General features: G+C 42.4%; 1 protein-coding gene across 7 annotated transcripts in view; it reads left to right on the forward strand.

Annotated features, from left to right (window-relative positions):
• wdr35 (WD repeat domain 35) overlaps positions 1 to 20,927 on the forward strand; it is a 107,335-nt gene that overhangs the window by 80,134 nt on the left and 6,274 nt on the right. For 6 of the 7 annotated variants that reach the window (XM_080192238.1, XM_080192239.1, XM_080192242.1 and 3 more), the window contains 3 exons: positions 446 to 610; positions 5,429 to 5,569; positions 10,240 to 10,396. In XM_080192238.1, the coding sequence (XP_080048364.1) occupies positions 446 to 610; positions 5,429 to 5,569; positions 10,240 to 10,396 (463 nt within the window). Of the gene's footprint in view, positions 1 to 445; positions 611 to 5,428; positions 5,570 to 10,239; positions 10,397 to 20,927 lie in introns of those variants that run through there. The other variant, XM_080192244.1, reaches the window with a different exon arrangement.

Consider the following 20,927-nt stretch of genomic DNA (forward strand, 5'->3'; position numbering starts at 1 on the left):
CCTTCAAGATTTTGAACACTTCCCTCAAATCTCCTCTTAACTGCTTCTGTCCTAGGGAGTACACCTGCAAGTTTCTCTAGTCTTTTTAGATAACTGAAGTCTTTCACCCCAGTATTATTTTATTAAATCATCTCGGCAATCTCTAGCCTTGACATTCTTCCCAGAATTGATCAGAATACTTCAGCTGGGGTCTAATCAGTGCTTTATAAATTTTACCATATATTTCTTTTTTTTGTACTCTGCTGTATTTATAAAATTAAGGATTCTGTACAAATTAACAGTTTTCTCAACTTGTCTTGACACCTTCAAACACTTGTGTATGTATGTCATTGCTGTTCATGTGCCCCTGTAAAATTGGTTCATTTAGTTATTATTACCTCCTAATTTTTCCAACTGAAATGAACCAAACGAGACTAATTTTTACTATTTTCTCAAAAATATCTAGTGGAACAAAGCTGTTGAACTGGCCAAGAATCACAATATGAAAGAAATTGGATCTCTTCTGGCTAAGTATGCATCTCATTTGTTGGAGAAGAATAAAATTTTGGAAGCGATTGAACTTTATCGAAAGGCTCATCATTTCCTTGATGCTGCAAAGCTCATGTTTAAGGTAGAATAATAGCATTCATTTTGGGTCAGGAGGAATTTTCCAAATTTCTGCTTGTCCCCAACTAGCTTAGCTCTAAGTTTAACATTTTTACTTTACTTTTTGTTTATTGCCATAATTGAGTACATCTTTTGATTTCTTAGAGGCAGGTAAAACATTGCCCATGTCTTTGTAATTTAGATGTGTGCAATCTGCAATTGAAATTTAAAATTAGGAATATAGCAGCAGGTGAATATCTACAATTTATAAGTTTGAAGCAATGTGACTTTTTGGAAGGATTTGATACTGGCAAGTCTTAGAATATATAGAATATAAATTAGTTATGGTGTTTTCTGAAGATCAGTTCACTGACCAACTATTGCAATTGTGATGCGAATAAATTATGGATCCTGTGATGATTAGAAAACAGTAAGTAGTCTCATAACAACAGGTTAAAGTCCAACAGGTTTATTTGGCCGCACCAGCTTTCGGAGTGCTGCTCCTTTATCAGATGAGTGACGAGTTGGGTTCACAAAAAAGGCACATATAAACACAAACTCAGTTGCAAGATAATGATTGGAATGCGAGTCTTAGTAGGTAATCAAGTCTTTATAGATACAGACAATGGAGTAGAGAGAGGGTTAAGCACAGGTTAAAGAGGTGTGAATTGTCTCAAGCCAGGACAGTTAGTAAGATTTTATAAGCCCAGGTCAAATGATTGCAGGTAGTGTGATATGTACCCAAGATCCTGGTTGAGGCCGTCTCACATGCGCAGAATTTGGCTATCAGTTCCGGCTCGGCGAGTCTGCATTGTCGTCTGTCTTGAAGGCCACTTTGGAGGACGCTTAACCGAAGATCAGAGGCTGAATGCCCTTGACTGCTGAAGTATTCCCCGATTGGAAGGGAACACTCCTGCCTGATGATTGTCGAACAGTGTCCATTCATCTGTTGTGGTAGAGTCTGCATGGTCTCGTCGATGTACCATGCCCTGGATATCCTTTCCTGCAGCTTATCAGGTAGACCACGTTGGCTGAGTCACAAGAGTACGTACCGTGTACCTGGTGGATGGTGTTCTCATGTTAGATGATAGCATCCACGTCAGTGATTCGGCATGTCTTGCAGAGGTTGCTGTGACAAGATTCTGTGGTGCCGTGGTCTCCTGAAGGCTTGGTAGTTTGCTGCGAACAGTGGTCGGTTTGAGGTTGTGTGGTTGCTTGAAGGCTAGCAGTAGGGTCTGAGGACGGCCTTGGTGAGGTGTTCGTCTTCGTCGATGACCTGTTGAAGGCCCCAAAGTAGGTGTTGCAGCTTCTCCACTCCAGGGAATTACTGGGCGATGAGGGGTGCTCTATCGAGCACCGTATCCTTGAGAATATGGCGCTCGACTCATCGATCGACAGTTCCAACACACCACAGTGAAAAACCACAGCGACCTCAGGAGACAAACACGGGACACGGCTGACAGAGTGCCCTTCATCGTCCAGTATTTCCCTGGAGTGGAGAAGCTATGATATCTTCTTCAGAGCCTTCAACATGTCACCGATAAAGATGAACATCTCGCCAAGGCCATCCTCATACCCTCACTACTTGCCTTCAAACAATCATGCAGCCTCAGACCATTATTAGCAGCAAACTACCCAGCCTTCAGGAGACCACAACACCACACAATCTTGCCATAGCAACCTCTGCAAGACATGTCGGATCATCGACACGGATGTCATCATCTCATGTGAGAACGCCATCCACCAGATACACAGCACATACTCTTGTGATTCAGCTGACGTTGTCCACCTAATATGTTGCAGGAAAGGATGTCCCAAGACAGTACAAAGGCAAGACTGTCCACATGCTACGACGATGGACGAATGGACACTGCTCGACAATCACCAGGCAGGAGTGTTCCCTTCCTGTCGGGGGAGTCAAGGGCATTCAGCTGCCGATCTTCGGATAAGCGTTCTCCAAGGCAGCCTTGAAGACACACGCTAACACAGGATCACTGATACCCAAGTTCCACAACCATGAGGATGGCCTCATTCGGGATCTTGGGTTCAAGTCATACTATCTGTAACCATTTGGCCTGGGCTTGCAAAATCTTACTAACTGTCCTGGCATGAGACAATTCACACCTCTTTAACCTGTGCTTAACCTTCTCTCCACTCGCATTATCTATACTTGATTACCTGCTAAGACTCGCATTTCAACCATTATCTTATAATTGAGTCGGTGTCTATACATGCCCTATTTGTGAACCCAACTTTCCACCCACCTAATGAAGGAGCTGCACTCCGAAAGCTGGTGCTAGCAGATAAACTTGTTGGACTTTAACCTCGTGTTGTGAGACTTCTTATCATACCTACCCCAGCCCAATGCCGGCATTTCCACATCATGATTAGAAAACAGAATCAGTGTCACGTTGTATAATCAAATAATTCAACCATGTATTTCCTGACCTTCCCATTGACAAATACGTTGGTCTGCAAGTATATTTATTTTAACACAAATATAACAATTTATTTCTGTCATCTAATAAGATTCTATAATCAGATTGAAAATTCCTCAAAAACTAAAATCTTTATATTCTCTAATGAATATAATGGACAATTAATGGATATAAGGCTTCAGATTTTGCTATTGGCTTAATTATTACTGAGTGATAAATAGGAAAATGACTTATTGGGCCTGATCTTTACCAAAAATTCGGGCCTGTTTTCAGGTGCAAAATTGCAGTAAATTCGGACGTCGGGTCTTTAACGTGATCTGCTCCCAAATCCGAGCAGATCGCAGCTTTACTGACACCCGATTCGTGTGCGGATCCGGTCTATGCCCGAATTGGGCGGCCCAACAGTTTAAATGCATTAGCATGTATTTAAATCGATTTAGTGAAGTGTGCGCCCAACTTTACCTTCTTCTGGTCCGTTCCGGATCCGCATTGTTAGAGACCTCCAAAATAAAAGTCCGTAGCCGATTTTGATTTTGCAGGGGAACCTTCGAAGTGGCTTCAGAGCCTGCAACGGCTCTCTTACCCAGATGATCCTCTGGGAGGGAGGAAGGAGGTGGGTCATAGCATCCTCTGGGGGCAGGAGGAGGCAGGTCAGAGCATCCTTGGGGTGGGGGTGTGGGGTTGGTCAGAGCATCCTCTGGTGGGGGGGGGAGGAGGAGGAGGTGGGTCAGATGTATCTCTGGGGCAGGGAGGGTGAGCGGGCTGATTGTTGTTTGGTAGTGGGGGGCAGGCCCGATCGCTCACTGATTGGTGGGGGGGTGGGGCATATGGATCTTTGGTGGGGGGCAGGGGGGTCTGCTGCCACTCTGTGGGCGACCCCTCCTCTCCACCGGTGGAACGAATTCCCTCCTCCCGGAGTGGACATGTTGCTATCAGGAGCTGCAAACAGGTAATGGACTGATGGAATGTATTTATTGTGTTTAAAAACTGTACTCAGAGCATTTAATAGATTATCTCAACAGCAGACAATCATTCACTTTGCTCATCACAGTATTTCCAGCGATTGTTCAATGTTGCCATATAAACCACCCCTGACCAGAGATCCATTCTCCCTCCCGCCATCAGTGAACGATTGGGCCTCCTTCCCACCACCAGACAACGATTAGCCCTCTCGCCCCCCTCCCCCCCTCCAAGAGGATGCTCTGACACCGCCCCCCCCTTCTCGGCCGCTCTCTTTGCTTTTCTTTCTTTCCTGACCCGGGTGTGCTTTTTCATGTTTCTTTCTAACTGAGCATGCGCAGTTCAGAGCTCCGATCATTCCGGCAGCACTAAGCCCTGCCCACAGCACAAGTGGGATCAGAACCAGCAAAAAGCTTATGGGTGCGCTGCAAAGAGGATTCCGGGCTCAGATCTGTATTACACCTGGATCTGGCCTTTGGACTCCAAATGTAAAATCAGGCCCATGGTGTTTGTACACAGGCAGTTAAATGTGAAAATCAGGAAATTGATTTCAGAGTTGTCCTGCTCCTCCAGATTCCTCATGACACTGATGTCTGTCCAAGAGATTTGATATTCCAATAAATGAAGAATGTGAAGTTGGGCTACTTGCCTAATAAATGTGCCAGTCTTTGTGGGTTTCACTCACTCATTTCTGCTTAAGGTGTAGTGTGCACTAGTTGGCAAATAGGCAGGTGAAGTTCTCAGAGAATTTACAGAATAAATGTTAATAGATTATTGTTGAAGTCTTGATAAAAGGTCCCACAAAGTCTTGTTTCAGAAGATCTCTTCAAACCTCCAGCAATAGGCAAAGAAAAGTAAAATGTGATATATCTTACCCCAATCAGCTGATTGTTGTTGGGAAAGGGCATTGGATCAAGTACTATCCACCAAAATGCTGTGCAGCCTCATGGTTTAGAAGTGGCAGGTAATTTAAGCAATCATCCCTTTGATATTTTTCCAAGCAACTGTTCTTAGCGCAAGCTAAAATGTTGTCTCATGTCAAAACCTTTCAGCTCAACATCCCATCCTTGGTGGAAGCTCTCTAGCAATCAACAGTTACCCTGTGCAAATTTCAATAAGAATTCTTCGAACTGCAGTAGAAGTATCAGATCCCTCATAGTTGCCTTGCTGTTTCAGTCTTTAGTTACTGCAAATGCTAGTTTTATCCTGAATTTTGCTGTCAAAGTAATGGTGGCTTTAATGTCGCTCAGCATTATTAAGTGTAAATTGTTCATCTTGTGACAGGAAAGAAATATTCCATGACCTGTGAATCATTAAGTCTTAACACAGTTGATTAAATGTTAGAAAATGATAAAATGTTTTACCATGTTATGGTTTTGGAATATTATCTGTTTTGTATATTTTTCATCTTCTCCTGAAATCAGTTATTTTGTATTTTTATTTAGATCGCTGAGGAAGAAGCAAAAAAGAGAACCAAACCATTACGTGTTAAAAAACTTTATGTGCTGGCAGCACTGCTTGTGGAAGATTACCATGAACAGATAAAGAACACCCAGAGAGCAAAATTGAAAGGCAGAAAATCAGAGGTATTGCATATTCAAAATAGCTTTGATCCTTGACTTTGGTCAACTTTGAATTGTATCAATATAAAGAAGTTAAATTGATGTGTTTTTAATTTTCTGAGTAAGGGGTATTGATTTTTTAGTACATTTTTGTATCTCTTACTGAGCTAGAGACAGTTGATGGGATACAATTCCATGAATACTGGCTTCATTATACTGTTAAAGTAAATATTCTTTATGCTTGACTACACATATTAAGAACTGATTTTAGTTTGAGTGGAAGCTGAGCAAACAGATAATTAAAATTGCACGTGGGACCAACCTATACTGTTCCATTTTTTGAATATTTTAATCTACTCTTCTGAGCTGGAAAAAGCTAGTCCGATTGTAAGTTAGTGGGGCTTTCTTGTAAATGTTTACTAAAAGATAAAATAAGGATCTATTGGAAATTCATATGAAAGAATGATTTTCTAGAAATATACAATGCTTGTTTATTGCCCATCCCCTAATTTCCCTTAAAATGGCGGTGGTGAGTTTCCTTCCTAAGCTGCTGCGGTCCCTGTGGTGTAGATACATGCACAGTGCCGTTAGGAGGGATTTCCAGGATCTTTGACCCGCCAACAATAAAGGAATGATGATATATTTCCAAGTCTGGATGATGAATGACTTGGAAGGGAACCTCTGGATGGTGGTGTTCCCATATATCTGTTGCTCTTGTCCTTCTATGTGGTGGCAGTTGTGGGTTTGGAATGTGCTGTGAAAGAAGCCCTGGTGAGTTCCTGCAATGCATCTTGTAAATGATACACACTGCTGTCACTGTGTGATGGTGGTGGAGGGAGTGAATGTTTATGGATGAGATGTCAATAAAGCAGGCTGCTTTGTCCTGGATGATTTCTAGTTTCTTGCGTGTTGTAGGAGCTGCATTCGTCCAAGCAAGTGGATAGTGTTCCATCACAGCCCTGACTCGTGCCTTGTAGATTTTGGACAGACTTTGTGGAGTAGTGGATGAGTGGATTCACCATAGGATTCCTTGCCACTGACCTGCTCTTGTATCCACAGTATATGTATATGGCTAGTCCAGTTCGGTTTCTGGTCAATGGAAACACCCAAGATGTTAATAGTGGGGCATTCAGTGATGGCAGTGCCACTGCATGTTGTGGCGATGGTTGATTCCCTCTTGTTGGAGATGGTCAGTATCTGGCATTTGTGTGGCACGAATGCCACTTGTCATCCCATAGCCCAAGCCTGAATGTTATCCACATCTTGCTACATTTGGCCATGGGCTGTTTCAGTATCTGAGGAGTATCTTGAGAAACCCCTGCAGTAATGTCCTGAAACTGAGATGAATGACCTCTAATCACCACAACCATCATCCTTTGTGCCAGGTATGACTCCAACGAGTAGAAGTTTTCCTCCCTAGTTCTCATTGAGATGCCAATTCAATTGGATAAGAGTAAAGCAATGTACTTGGACAGGACAAACAAGGCAAGGCATGATGAACAGCAGGACCCTGGAAAGTACCAAGGATCAGAGGGACCTTGATGTCTATGTACATCCGTTTAAGGTAGCAGGACAGGTGTATTAAGTGGTTAAGAAGGCATATGGTATATTTGCCTTTATTAACTGAGGCATAGAGTTTAAGAGCAGGGAGGTAATGTTGGAACTATATAAAACGTTGGTTAGGCCATAGCTAGAGTATTGTGTGCAGTTCTGAAATCCACATTATAGGAGGGGTTAGCATTATAGCACTGGAAAGTGTGCAGAGAAGATTTACCAGGATGTTGCATTAGCTAGAGAGTTTTAGTTATGAAGAGAGATTGGATAGGCCAATGTTGTTTTGTATGGAGGAAAGGAGACTGAAAGGGATACAACTGAGATGTGTAACATTATGAAGGGCATACATAAACAGGAAGAGACATTTCCCCTTGGTGGATCATTGAATGCAGAGTATAGATTTAAGGTGAGGGCTTGACATTTAGTGGAAATGTGAAGAAAAGCTTTTTCACCCAAAAGGTAGTGGGAGTCTGAAACTCACTGCCTGAAAGGGTGGTGGAGGTAAAGATCCTCATAACATTTAAGAAGTATTTAGATGGTATCTTGTGTTGCCAAGGCATACAAGGCTATGGGCCAAATACCGGAAAATGTGATTAGAGTAAATAGGTGGCTGTTTCTGAGCAGCATAGACACGATGGGCCTAAGTGCCTTTTCTGTGCTGTAGACTTTGATGACTCTATTCTATGACTCTACTAAAATCTGAGGGCTTGTGCCAAAATTGGGAGAACTGCCTCACCGACTAGTCAAGCAACAGTCTGACGTAGTCATGCTCATGGAATCACATTTTACAGATCGTGCCTCAGACATCACCATTACCATCCCTGGGTTATGTTCTGTCCCACGGAGGACAGATCCAGTAGAGGTGGCAGTATAGTCGTATACAGTTGGGAGGGAGTTGCCCTGTGAGTTCTCAAAATCAACTTTGGACCCCATGAAGTCTCATGGCACTAGATCAAACATGGGCAAGAAAACCTGCTGATTGTCATGTACCATCCCTCCTTAGCTTATGAAGCAGTAATCCTCCATGTTGAACACCACTTGAGGAAGCACTGAGAATAGCAAGGGCACAGAATGTACTCTGGGTAGGGGACTTCAGTGCCCATCATCAGGAGTGGCTTGGTAGTACCACTGCAAACTGAGCTGGCCAAGTTCTAAAGGACATTGCTGTTAAACTAGGATTGTGGCAGGTGCTGAGTGAACCAACAGAGAGAAAATATACATGACCTCATCCTCACCAATCTGTTTGCTGCAGATGCATCTGTCCTTGACGTTGTCAGTAGGAGTGACCATTACACAGTCCTTGTGGTGCCAAAGTTCTGTCTTCACATTGAGGATACATACTCTGCATTTTATTGTGTGGTAATACCATCATGCTAAATGGGATAGACTTTGAACAGATCTAGCAACTCAAGACTGGGCATCCATTAGGCAATATGGATATCAGCAACAGCAGAATTGCACTCAACAACAATCTATAACCTCATGGCCCAGCATATCCCCACTCTACCGTTATCACCAAGCCAGGATATCAACCGTGGCTCAATGAAGAGTGCAGGAGGGTATGCCAGGAGCAACACCAGACGTACCTAAAAATGAGATGTCAACCTGGTGAAGCTGCAACACAGGACTAATCATGTGCTAAACAGCATAAGCAGCAAGTAATGGACAGAGCTAAGTGTTCCACAACCAACTGATCAGATCTAAGCTCTGCAGTCCAGCTATGAATGGTGGTAGATAATCAAACAACTCACTGGACAAGGAGGCTGCACAAACAGCCCCATCCTCATTGATGGAGGAGACAGCACATCAGTACAAAAGATAACGCTAAAACATTCATTATAATCTGCAGCCAGAAATGCCGAATGGATGATTCAGATTGGGTTAGAAGCCCTTGGCATCACAGATGTCAGTCTTCAACCAATTCAATTCACCGCACATGATAACAAGAATATGTTCAAGGCACTAGACAGTAAAGGAAAGGCTATGGGCCCTAACAATATTCCTACAATAGTACTGAACTTGTGCTCCAGAACTTGCCACACTCTTGGCCAAGCTATTCCAGTATAGCTACAATACTGATAATGTGGAAAATTGCCCAGGTAGGTCCTGTAGACAAGAAACAGGACAAACCCAACCCGGCAAATTACTACCCCATCAATCTACTCTCAATCATCAATAAAGTGATGGAATGGGCCATCAACAGCACTAGGAAATGGCACTTACTTAGCCATAACCAGCTTACTGATGCTCAGTTTGGGTTCCTTCAGATTTACTCAGCTCTCGAGTTCATTACGCTCTTGATTCAAACATGGACAAAAAAGCTGAGCCCCAGAGATGAATTTAGAGTGACTGCCCTTGACATCGAGGTGCACTTGACGGCGTATGATATCAAGGAGCCCTAGTAAAACAGTAAGTTCCTGCCTGTGAACTTAGTGATCAACCCTCATACCTTCAAGTCTATATCATTTCTATAAACCACAAACAACAGGGCCCAAACACTGATCCCTGCAGGATGCCGCAAGATACAGTCTTCCAGTCAGAAAAGCACCCCTCGGCTATCACCCTCAGCTTTTGCCTCTCAGCCAGTTCTGTAAGGAGGAGTTTGCTGAGTCGACAGGGCAGGGTTTGGCATTGTCATTTTCGTGTGCCTAGGTCACTACTGGGTATGACCAGTTTCATTACGCTTTGTAGTAGTTGAATACAATTGAGTGGCTTGCTAGGCCATTTCAGAAGGCATTTAGAAGTCAACCACGTTGCTGTGGAACGGGAGTCACATGTAGGTCAGACCAGGTAAGGATAACAGGTTTCCTTCCATAAAGGACATTAGTGAACCAGATGGGTTTTTACAATAGCAATGGTTTCATGGTCATCATTAGATTTTTAATTCCAGATTTTATGCTGAGTTGCCATGGTGGAATTTGAACACAAGGTCCCCAGAGCATTACCCCGGGTCTCTAAAGTGACAATACCATTGTGCCACTGCCTGCAGCACTTAATCAATATCTTGAAAAGAGAATGATCTATAAACATTTTGGGTGTGCAAGCATATTTTGTTCCATTTTGAAATTAATTCTCTAAATTTCTGTAGGTTTAAAGATATGGTGCAATAATGTGTACCGTATTTCTTTGCTTTGTTTCAGGCTACAACAGCTCTAGCTGGGTTACTTGAAGAAGATGCCTCTTTATCAGATAATCGTATTATCGACAATGCTTGGCGTGGGGCGGAGGCATATCACTTCTTTTTGCTTGCACAACGTCAGCTTTATGAAGGTTATGTAGATGCTGCAATGAAAACAGGTATGCTTCATTTGATGTACAAAAGACTAAGCCTAGAAATTCTGTCCTGTTTTTGGCATGAAATTAGAATTATTTTGTGCAACAGAGTATGGTGATGGAATGGTAGAGGGTAATGTTGGGAGGATAGATGTGCAGCAGGATTTTCTGGCCCTGACACCAGGAGGCATCACTGGGGAATGGATGGGAAAATTTGGAGAACTATTCAAATTCAACCACTCCTGAATTTTTCTGTCTTGCCTGCAACAATGCTTGCTGACATCATAGAATTCCTGCAGTGCAGAAGGAGGCCATTTGGTCCATCGAATCTGCACCACAATCCCACCCCAGGCCCTATTCCCATAACCCCGTGTATTTACCCTGGTAATCCCCCTGACACTAATGGACAACTTAGCATGGCCACTCAGCCTAACCCGCACATTTTTGGACTGTGGGAGGAAACCAGAGCACCTGGAGGAAACCCACGCAGACATGGGGTGAATATGCAAACTCCACAATGACAGTGACCTGAGGCCGGAATTGAACCCAAGTCCCAGGTACTGTGAGGCAGCAGTGCTAACCACTGTGCCACCGTGCTGCCCATGTTGAGACCGGTAAATCCTATCCTTGGACTTCAGAGGCCCAGCAATGAAAATAAAGCTGTCAGCCTACACTGAAATTGAGGAACAACAGTAGCAGTCAGACAAACATTGAGAATAGCAACAAACTAGTAACCATTGTCGTCCACTCTGCATGGAGAGGGGCTGGGCACACAGCTCCAGGCCAAAGGAAGTGGTGCCCTAGCATGGAATACGAAGACAGAGGGTCAACTTTCTGGATATGATGGATATTATCTCAGGAGACTTAGACTTATGCTGTGGGACTTTTCTGACATCTGCAGGCTCCAAGAATAAGATCTTTTGAGAATGCTAGGTGAGCATGCATAGCCACTGGCCATCAAAGTAGCCACTGGCCATCAAAGTCACCACTGTCTAGAATTTCTTCACTTGCAATTCCTTCTGGAGATCTACTGATGGCATTTCCAGCAACTCAGTCTTCTGCATGAAATCGTACTTCACAGATCACCAATGAATTTTTATCAAGGCTGTACTTATATAAACCCTAACACAGATGAGGCTGATCAAACACAGAAGGCTATCAGACTTGCTACAGTGATTGAATTCCCACAAATGTAGGAGTTACTGATTTCATACGTGACATCCTAGGTGTCCTCAGATCAGTTTAGAGCTTTCGAAAGCCGCTAAGGATTCCTCTCTTTCAATGCTTAACTTGTTGGTGTCCATTGGAAGGTTATATTCATCTGTGCAAGATAAATTGGAAGCTGCCACAATTTACTCTGTGGCAGTCACAATTCCTATAGGTTTTTGTACCTCCATATAGTATCTGTGGATGGCTGCTTGAAGAGAAATATTCTGAGGAACTAACTGGTGATTCCTGCGATGAACCCTACCAATGAGAGGAGCCACATGACCAGAGCAGTTATAGGTTTCTGAAGATACGGTTCCAATGCCTTAGCTGTGGAGGTACCTTTCGGTATGCCACCTCAAGGGTTTCCAGAATGGTTATGATCTGCTATATATTGCACAACCTCAGAGACGTGTGGAGCTTCAGGAAGAGCAAGGTGCAGAGTGATTGGTGTTCTCCTCTTGAGAAACCAAGTGTGGCCAAGGTGCCTGCAGCTGCTCCCAGAGAAGTCCGCAATCACCACATACAGGCATATTTCAGCTAATCTGAGTACATAAGGTCATCTGACAAAGTAATCATAAATCTCCACAATAGAGTTCATTCCAACCTTCACATTCACATCCTTCCCTATCAGAGATCAGTTTAAGATTCAACAAATTAGAGGCCCAGAGAATGAAGAGTTGAAATCAACTGTTTTATTCATTGAAGTAAACTTTTACCATGACCATTGCTAAACCCTCCTAAGTGAATCATCTTATGTATCTATAATGTCTTTCTTGCCTGTTTCCTATTACTGCTACATGGACAACATGTGTAGCTTTGGTAGAGCTAGAGGCAGACTGCTCGATCAGCTGTTCTGACAAATCAGATGCCTATGGAAATTGTCCTCTGAGACTTGGAACCTGTGGCAACTCTGTCAAAAAGTGCCACATGTACACTTGTGTTATCGAGTTGGTTACCTGGCTCTGTCTGTGCTGGTGGAGGTAAGGAGTGAGACAAGTCTGTGCTATCGTATGTCCTTTCTTGTTCTTCCCTGTCATGCACTTCCTTGATAATGAAAAGCTGGAAAGCATATGGCTGCATTTCACTGAAGTGTTGATCCATCAAGCTGAGGCTTTCCTCCATCCTTTAAGTGCACACAAGAATGTGCAATCATTGGTCTTAGCCAATATGCACTCAGTCATCTACTGTGACTGATTCTCAATCAGGTGGCTATTCTTTCCATGAAGGGGACATCAGTGCAAACGTGTGAAACATGACAAGCATGTTAGAAATAGACTCCTCTAATTTCTCTCTTAAGAACTCGAAGCAGTGGTAGGCAGTTCAGCCCCTCGAGCCTACTCCACCATTCAATGCAGTCATGGCTGATCTCATCTGGGCCTCATCTCCATCTTCCTGTCCACTCCCCATCACCCTTCATCCCTCTACTAATTAAAGACATATCAACCCTCAAATTTGTTTAGTGTTCTGGTGTCCACTGCACTCAGGGTAGAGAATTCCATAGATTCACGACCCTTTGAGTGAAGTGATTCCTCCTGATTTCTTTTATAAATCTATAAACCCTTAGCCTAAAACTATGGTGTCTCATTCTTGAATATCCAGCAAGGGGAAACATCCCTCTACATTTCCCTGTCAATCTCCTTTGCATTGTTATATAACTCAATTAAATCTCCTCTCATTCTTCTAAACTCCAGCGTGTATAGGCCTAAACTTCTCAATCTCTATTCATAAAACAAGTCCTTCGTTCCCAGTCAATCTCTCCAAAGATGTGTACTGATTCTGGAAATAACGACAGGAGCACATACTTTCTCATTGCTACTCCACAAGTTCCCTTTTCATGGATGACTCCCAAGGCTCAGCATGTATGTCCAAATAAGCATTTCTTGCAATGTCCTGTACCGTAAATGCTTCACTTAGTTTTACTATACATCAGATGTTATGATCCTCTTGGTGGTAGCAGTATTATGGGCAGCACAATGTCACAGTGGTTAGCCCTGCTGTCTCACAACACCAGGGGCCAGAGTTCAATTCCCAGTTTGGGTCATTGTCTGTGTCGAGTTTGCACGTTCCCCCTGTGTCACTATGGGTTTCCTCCGTGTGCTCCAGTTTCTTCCCACACTCTGAAAGATGCGCTGGTTAGGTGTATTGACCCAAACAGGCTCCAGAGTGTGGCAACTAGGGGAATTTCACAGTAACTTCAATGCTGTGTTCATGTAAGCCTTACTTGTGACTAATAAATAATACTTTAAAACTATTATACCTTAAGATTTTTGACCTTAACTGAAGAATAAAGAAATCTCTTGCTACTGTATTCTTAAATAAGTTAGATCCTGAATTGAAATTAGCACTAAAAAAAGTAGGTTTTTTAGAGCCTCTTAAAGGAGGAGACAGTGTTTTAGGGAGGGAATTCCAGAAATGAGGGCGAATTTCACTCTCAAACATAGCATGTCTACTTAAATGTTTATGGCTGTCACCTAATTCAGCTATTCATTGCCATATGTGGCTAGACCACTTAAAACTCTATCAGCTTATGCTCTCCTCTGCCAAAATTACTTTCTATTCCAAAATCATCCTGAAATGTAAAAGTAACCTGTAGCTTCTCCTTCAGCTTGCCTTCTTAATTATCTCACCACATCCTCGCTGCAGCTGTTGACATGGCTGACCATATAACTCTATTCCAATTCTCCTCTATTATCCAGCTTCGAGGAACTGCTCTTCCCGGTTCCATTTCTATCTATCTAGCCACAGTTAGAGAATCACTTGCAATGTATTCTCTTTCTCTTCCTACACCACGGCTGCTAGTGTCCCAAAAGGAACTATCCTTCGCCCCCTACTATTTCTCATCTGCATGCTACCCACAGCAGCATCAACTGAAAACACATGGGGTTCCACATGTACATTGATGAAAACACCCAGCAATACTTCATCACTACCTCTCCATGGTCTCTGATTTGTCACTCTGCTTGTCTGACATCCAATATTGGATGAGCAGATAAATATCCTCCAATTAAATATTGGGACAACCAAAGCGATTGTCTTCAATGCCCACCACAAACTCCATTCTTTTGGCCAACATACATCTATTTTGCAGTGAGTAATTTACCTCCCAAGATCTTTCTACCATCTACAAGGCATAAGTCAGGCCCAAGAAAACTCTTCATCGACCTGGATGAATGCAACTTCAGCAACACTCAAGGAGCTCTCCTCAAGCCTCTAATTGACACTACATCCACCATCCTAAACATTTGCCTCCTCCACCTGCTGTGTGTGTCCCTCTACAAAATACACTGCAGTAACTTGCCACAATATCTTCAAATGCACCTCTCATATTTGCAACCTCTACCATCTAGAAGGATGAGGCGTATGAGAACACAAACACCACAAGTCGCACATCATTCTGTCTTGGAAATATAATACTGAAACTAACAGCACAGTGGGAGTTATTCCATCACATGAACTGCCATGCTTTAAAAAAGGTTGCTCCCTGCTACCTTTGTAAAGACACTTACAGATGCACAGTGAATAGTAGCCTTGCCAGGAATTACTGAATCCAATGAATAATTAAAAAAAAGAACACGACTGTTTGGAATCTATTCGAACCTGAGCTGAACATTTGACACTGTACCTCCACGTCATGAAGACTGCCTACTTCTACCTCTAATATTGCCTGACTGTACTTGTTCCTTAGCTCATGTGCTGCAAAAAAACCTTCACATACATCTCTGTTACCTCTAGACTTAACTACTCCAGTGTTGTTCTGGTTGGCCTTCCAACTAGCACCTTCCAAAAGCCCATCCAAAACATTGCTTCCTTTACCCTAACTTGCATTGAGTTTCGTTCATCCATCATCCCTGTTGGTTGGTCAATACAACAGTTTCCAATCTGACACTGCCTCGATTTTACAATTCTCATTTTTTAAAAATTGCTGCATTATATCTCCCCTTCCCATCACTGTAAGCCTCCTTTTTGTGTAAAGTGAGCATTTAGGAAGCTGATTTCTGGATTAGCAAGTTGATGAAGTGTGGAAAATGGGTGGCTGGCCAGGAAAATATTGGAGCAGTCAAGTCTAAAGGTAACAAATACATGGATGGGGATCTCAGCAGCTGATATGCTGAGATGGTGGGGGAAATCGACATTATGGAGGTAGAAATCAAGTAAGGTTTATTTATTAGACACAAATAAGGCTTAAATTAACACTGGAATGAAGTTACTGTGAAATCCCCCTGGTCACCACACTATGGCTCCTTTTCAGGACAATGCACCTAACTAGCACGTCTTTCAGACTGTGGGAGGAAACTGGAGCATCCAGAGGAAACCCATGCAGACACAGGGAGAATGTGCAAACTGCACACAGTGACCCAAGAATCAAACCCAGGTCTCTGGCACTGTGAGGCAGCAGTGCTAACCATTGTGCCACAGTGCTGTCCAAATAGATGCAGTCTGTGTACTTAGTCTTATCAAAAAGAGAAATCAGATGCATTTCTTCCTTCATCCTGCCTTGTTTTATACCTGATTATAATTGCTCCAATATATTTTTCTGGTTTTGCTATTACTGATCTGTTTTCTCAATTTAATTCCATTAAACTGCTGACCAGCTAGCTTCCATGTTAGCTGATCTCTGCTCAAGCACTGTTCCCTTCTGCTCCAAGCATGCCATTAACAACCCTCTTCTCAAAAAGCCCAACCCATGACCACTGTGTCCTTGCCATCTATAGTGCTAACACCTCTCAATTCCTTAATCCTGTTGTCACCTTCCTGATTAATATCTCTTTCCTTGAACTTCATGTTCAAATCTATCTGATCAGGTTTCTACCTGTGTCACAGTACAAAACAAGTTGTTATGAAAGCTATAAAGGATTTCCAATGCGACTGTATCAGAGGTAAACTATTGCTCTTAGCTTGTTTTGACCTGACTGCATCATTTGACATGATTGATCACAACACCCTCTTTCAGTACTTCTCCACTGTTGATTGGGACTTCACTCATTGGGTTCCTTTCTTACCTAAAATAAAAACAAAATACTGCCAATGTTGGAAATTTTAAATTTTAATGGAAAATTCTGGAAGATCTCAATAGATCTGGCAGCATCTGTGGCAAGCGTAACAGAGTTAACATTTTAAATCTATTTGACTCTTTTTCAGTTTTAAGGAAGGTGAGAAATGAGATAGATGTTGTACTTTTTAAGAAGGGTGGAGCAAATGGAGCAAAACTGAAATTCAGGGTTAGGAGGAGCTCAGTAGATATTTGACAAATGTGTCATATGCACAAGACAAAGTGAGTGTTATGATGGTGTTAAAGACTGAAAAAAGGTGTCAGTTTCTTCAGGGATGTTGACAACACCCAGCAGAACCTAATCATAACTCTCTTGACCCCATCATTGACTTGCGTGGCATCCAGTACAGGATGAGCAAAAATTTCCTCCAACTAAATATTGAAACAACTGTTCCCCAGCCACTGGCTGCATTCCTCTCCCTGGCAGCTGTCTAAGACAGAAACAGACTATTTGCAGCCTTGATGTCATTTTTGATCCTGAGATGAACTTCTAACCACATATCTATCCCACCACCTCAGTTATATTGTCTGATTCTAGCCCTGCCTCAATTCATTGGTTACTAAAACCCTCACTTGAGCCTTTGGTACCTCTGGCCCATCTCCCATGTTTAGCCTCAAAAATATTCAAACACCCTGCTTCCGCTACTCTCTGGGGAAGAGTGTACCACAGACTAACAACCTTCTGAGAGAGAATGTTTCTCCTCACCTCAGTCTTAAATGGGAGACCACTTATTTTTAAACTGTTACCTAGTTTTTGGCTTTATCTTTCCATCTTTTGAGGTGATTCCTAAAACTCACCTTTTTGACCATGCTTTTAGTCACCTGTACTTAACAGCTCCCTTATCTGGCTTGTTGTCCAATTTTGTTTGATTTTTCTTCTGAATGAAGTTGATCACATTTTCTGCTATTGATCAAATATTTCTACTTTTCAACCAAACAAGAAATAAATTTTTAATCACCACTTAAGATGAGAGTTAACATTCTAGACCACTCAATATCATTTAGAATGCTTATTCTCATTCACATGTCTGAATTATCTCCTTACTGATAGTAATCTAATAGATTTTCAGTTTAAGATGTGGCAGTTCATCTGTTCCAATTTCAGCTGATCTTGGCATAAAATGTACACATGCATCTTTGTATTTTCCAATGAGATCAGCTTCTGTTCAAAAAAGGTTGAGCTAAATTTCGAGCAACCGATTTCTGGTCAAATGCAAGATTGAGTTAGGTTCTTCTGAGCATATTTTCAGGTCATAGAATCATAAAACCCTACAATGCAGAGAGAGGCCATTCGACCCAGCAAGTCTGCACCAACCACAATCCCACCCAGGCCCTACCCCCATTTCCTTACATATTTTACCCACTAATCCCTCTAACCTACGCATCTCAGGACACTAAAGGGCAATTTATCATGGCCAATCAACCTAACCCCACATTTTTGGATTGTGGGAGGAAACTGGAGCACCCAGAGGAAATCCACGCAGACACGAGGAGAATGTGCAAACTCCACATAGACAGTGACCCAAGCCGGGAATCAAACCCAGGTCCCTGGAGTTGTGAAGCAGCAATGCTAACCACTGTGCTACCGTGCCGCCCATACAGGTTGGTTTGAAAACAGCGTTACCCCTTTGCTTAAGAGGGGTAGGAGAGAATTTTTTTTGTACAGTTACATGTATTTCTCATTCTATGTGCAAGTATATATAGTATACAAGTGATGCATGAAAGAGTGAGATGTTTTAAATGTTTTGGTCAGTTCCAAAATATGCAGTGGTATCTGTATCTGAAAGGGTTGTTCTCACATGAACTGTCATATTTGGTTAGCAATATTCCTTTTCTGCTTTCAGTACATTCTACAATACTGTCATGCTGTTCATCTTGTGTAGCGGTACCACAGTGGAATGTCTAGTACATCTTTTATCAACTGTTCTTTTTTACTCTGGTAAACCATCATGGAGACACCGATTTATTTTATTAAGCAGTCTGTTATGTTTTAGGTTGCTACAACACTGCCTTTTCTTGTAAAGTAGTTTGCAGCGCAGCTTTGAACATTGAAACATCTGGTTTTAGTTTAAATATTTATCAATCATAAATGCTTGCCTGTCATCCACTTGCATTTATTTTGTGCCTTTCACGAGCTTAGGATATCCCAAATTGAAGATGTTACAAATAAGCTATAGTGTTTTGCTTTTTTCTAAAACTATCAAATGTCCATCAAAAGCATTAACAGTTCTCAGTGTAGCTTCCTCCATGCATTATTAATAAAACTTGAATAGATGCATGCAAAATAATGAATACAAAGTTTCACACTATAGAAGAATTATTAAATATTTATTGCTTCTGTTACAGTTTCAGTGAAACCGGGACTTTAGTCAACTTTTGGTCAAATCTTCAGATTTTGAACTGTTTTGGTCAACCTTTAGAAATGTATAGTTAAATAGGATAGTTCAAAATTAACAAGGTTAACAGCCAAACTGTTGGATAGAATAAGAAAAAAACTATCATCATGGGTTTTGAAATCTTCTGCAAATGTTTAAGGAAACAAACATTTTAATTAGTTAATTTTATCGCACTTAAAAGTAAGGATCATTATAAAGTTTATTTGTTGTCACAAATAGGCTTATATTAACATTGCAATGTAGTGACTGTGAAAATCTCCTGGTCACCACACTCCAGTGCCTTTTTGGGTACACTAACCAGCACATCTTTCGGACTGCGGGAGGAAACCCTTGCAGACTCCACAAAGTGACCCAAGTCAAAAATTGAACCTGGGTCTCTGGTACCTTGGGGCAGCAGTACTAACCACTGTGTTGCCATATATGGGGTGATGGTGGCATAGTGGTAATATCACTTCACTAGTAATCCAGAAGCCTGGACTAATGTTCTGGGTATAAGGGTTCAAATATCTCCATATCAATTGGTGCATTTTTCAATTTATTTGGAAGGTAATTTGCCATCCTTACCAGGTCTAGCCTACATGTGATTCCAGATCCACAGAAAAGTGGTCAACTTTTAACTTTCCTCTGAAATGGCCTAGCAAGCCAATCAGTTGTACCTAGTTGCTGCAGATGCCCACAGATGAACTGCAGCAGTTCAACAAGTGGCTTGCAGAAGGAGGCTCAATGCTACCTTCTCAAAGTCAATTATGGATGGGCAACAAATACTGACCTCACCAACAATGGCCACATCCCTTGAAGGAATAAAAGAAAAATTATTGCAATTTACCTCTAATCCATTAAACTCTACTATTTGTGGCATGTAACTGTACAGAGGATAACCTGGGTTTTTGCCTTGTTGCCTTCCTTATTATCATTCTTTGATCAAGAATATTTTCCTGATATCTATAACATTGATCATTTTCCGTTCATATCCTTTGAAACCCTCTCTATTCTGTTGAAAACCTTTGATCTCATTCAGTTTCACTGAGCAATCCTTTGAAATAGGCTTTGATTGACAACTTTATGGTTTTCTACCCAGACCATCGCCGCCCCCCCCCCATCAGCTATGTTTATTTATATGTCCCTTCACAGTTGAATGCACCTGAAGTACCCTCCCTCACCTCCCCCCAATGTCCCTGAGGGCATTGTTTCTAAACATTCTAAGCCCAGTTGATGGTTGTGGTTTTGCAGACCACTTATTCTATTTGAAGATGTCAGTCAGGTTTAGCCTGTTTATAAAGCCATTAAGCTGTTAATCATAACCTATTTCAAAAGCCTGAGGCAGAATTCTCCCAAAATATTTTAAGTGTCGAATTCACATGAAAACTGGAACAATTCACGCTTTTTCTTCAGTCGGAATTCAGACAAGAATCTCTCTCGTTCTGTGCACTGCAGAGGCCACCAGTGTGAATATCATTAAATTTCATGGGGTGAGATCTATATGCGTTGGAAAGGCTGAAATCAGCGCGATGAGCAGGCCACTGTGCATGCACTGATTTATCAGTGCCAGCATCAGCGCATACACAGCCCCGCACTGATAGCCTCACAGATTGTTGGCCAGCTCAGTCGCTGGATCCCCAGACCATTCCCTGCCCAGCCTGCCCCATTCACTGGTCTCCCTCCATTCCCGCATTGATCCCTAGGCAGAGAGGCAGCAAGACTCCCTCACCCACACCATTCATCCCTTAGGGTACCCATGCCCAGGAAGCACCACTCGCACCGCCCAGTCCCCTGTGGGGTCCTGCCTACCCCAACCCCCCTTCACCTCAGCAGGATCAGGCCGCTAGTTCCCCGAATGTGGGGATCGAGTTTAATCGGGCCTGGAGACTTCAGCCCTGGGCCAGCTAATCTCATTTTAAAT

Source organism: Carcharhinus amblyrhynchos, chromosome 7, assembly GCF_965287045.1.
Source record: "Carcharhinus amblyrhynchos chromosome 7, sCarAmb.v2.hapA, whole genome shotgun sequence".
NCBI lineage: Eukaryota > Metazoa > Chordata > Chondrichthyes > Carcharhiniformes > Carcharhinidae > Carcharhinus > Carcharhinus amblyrhynchos.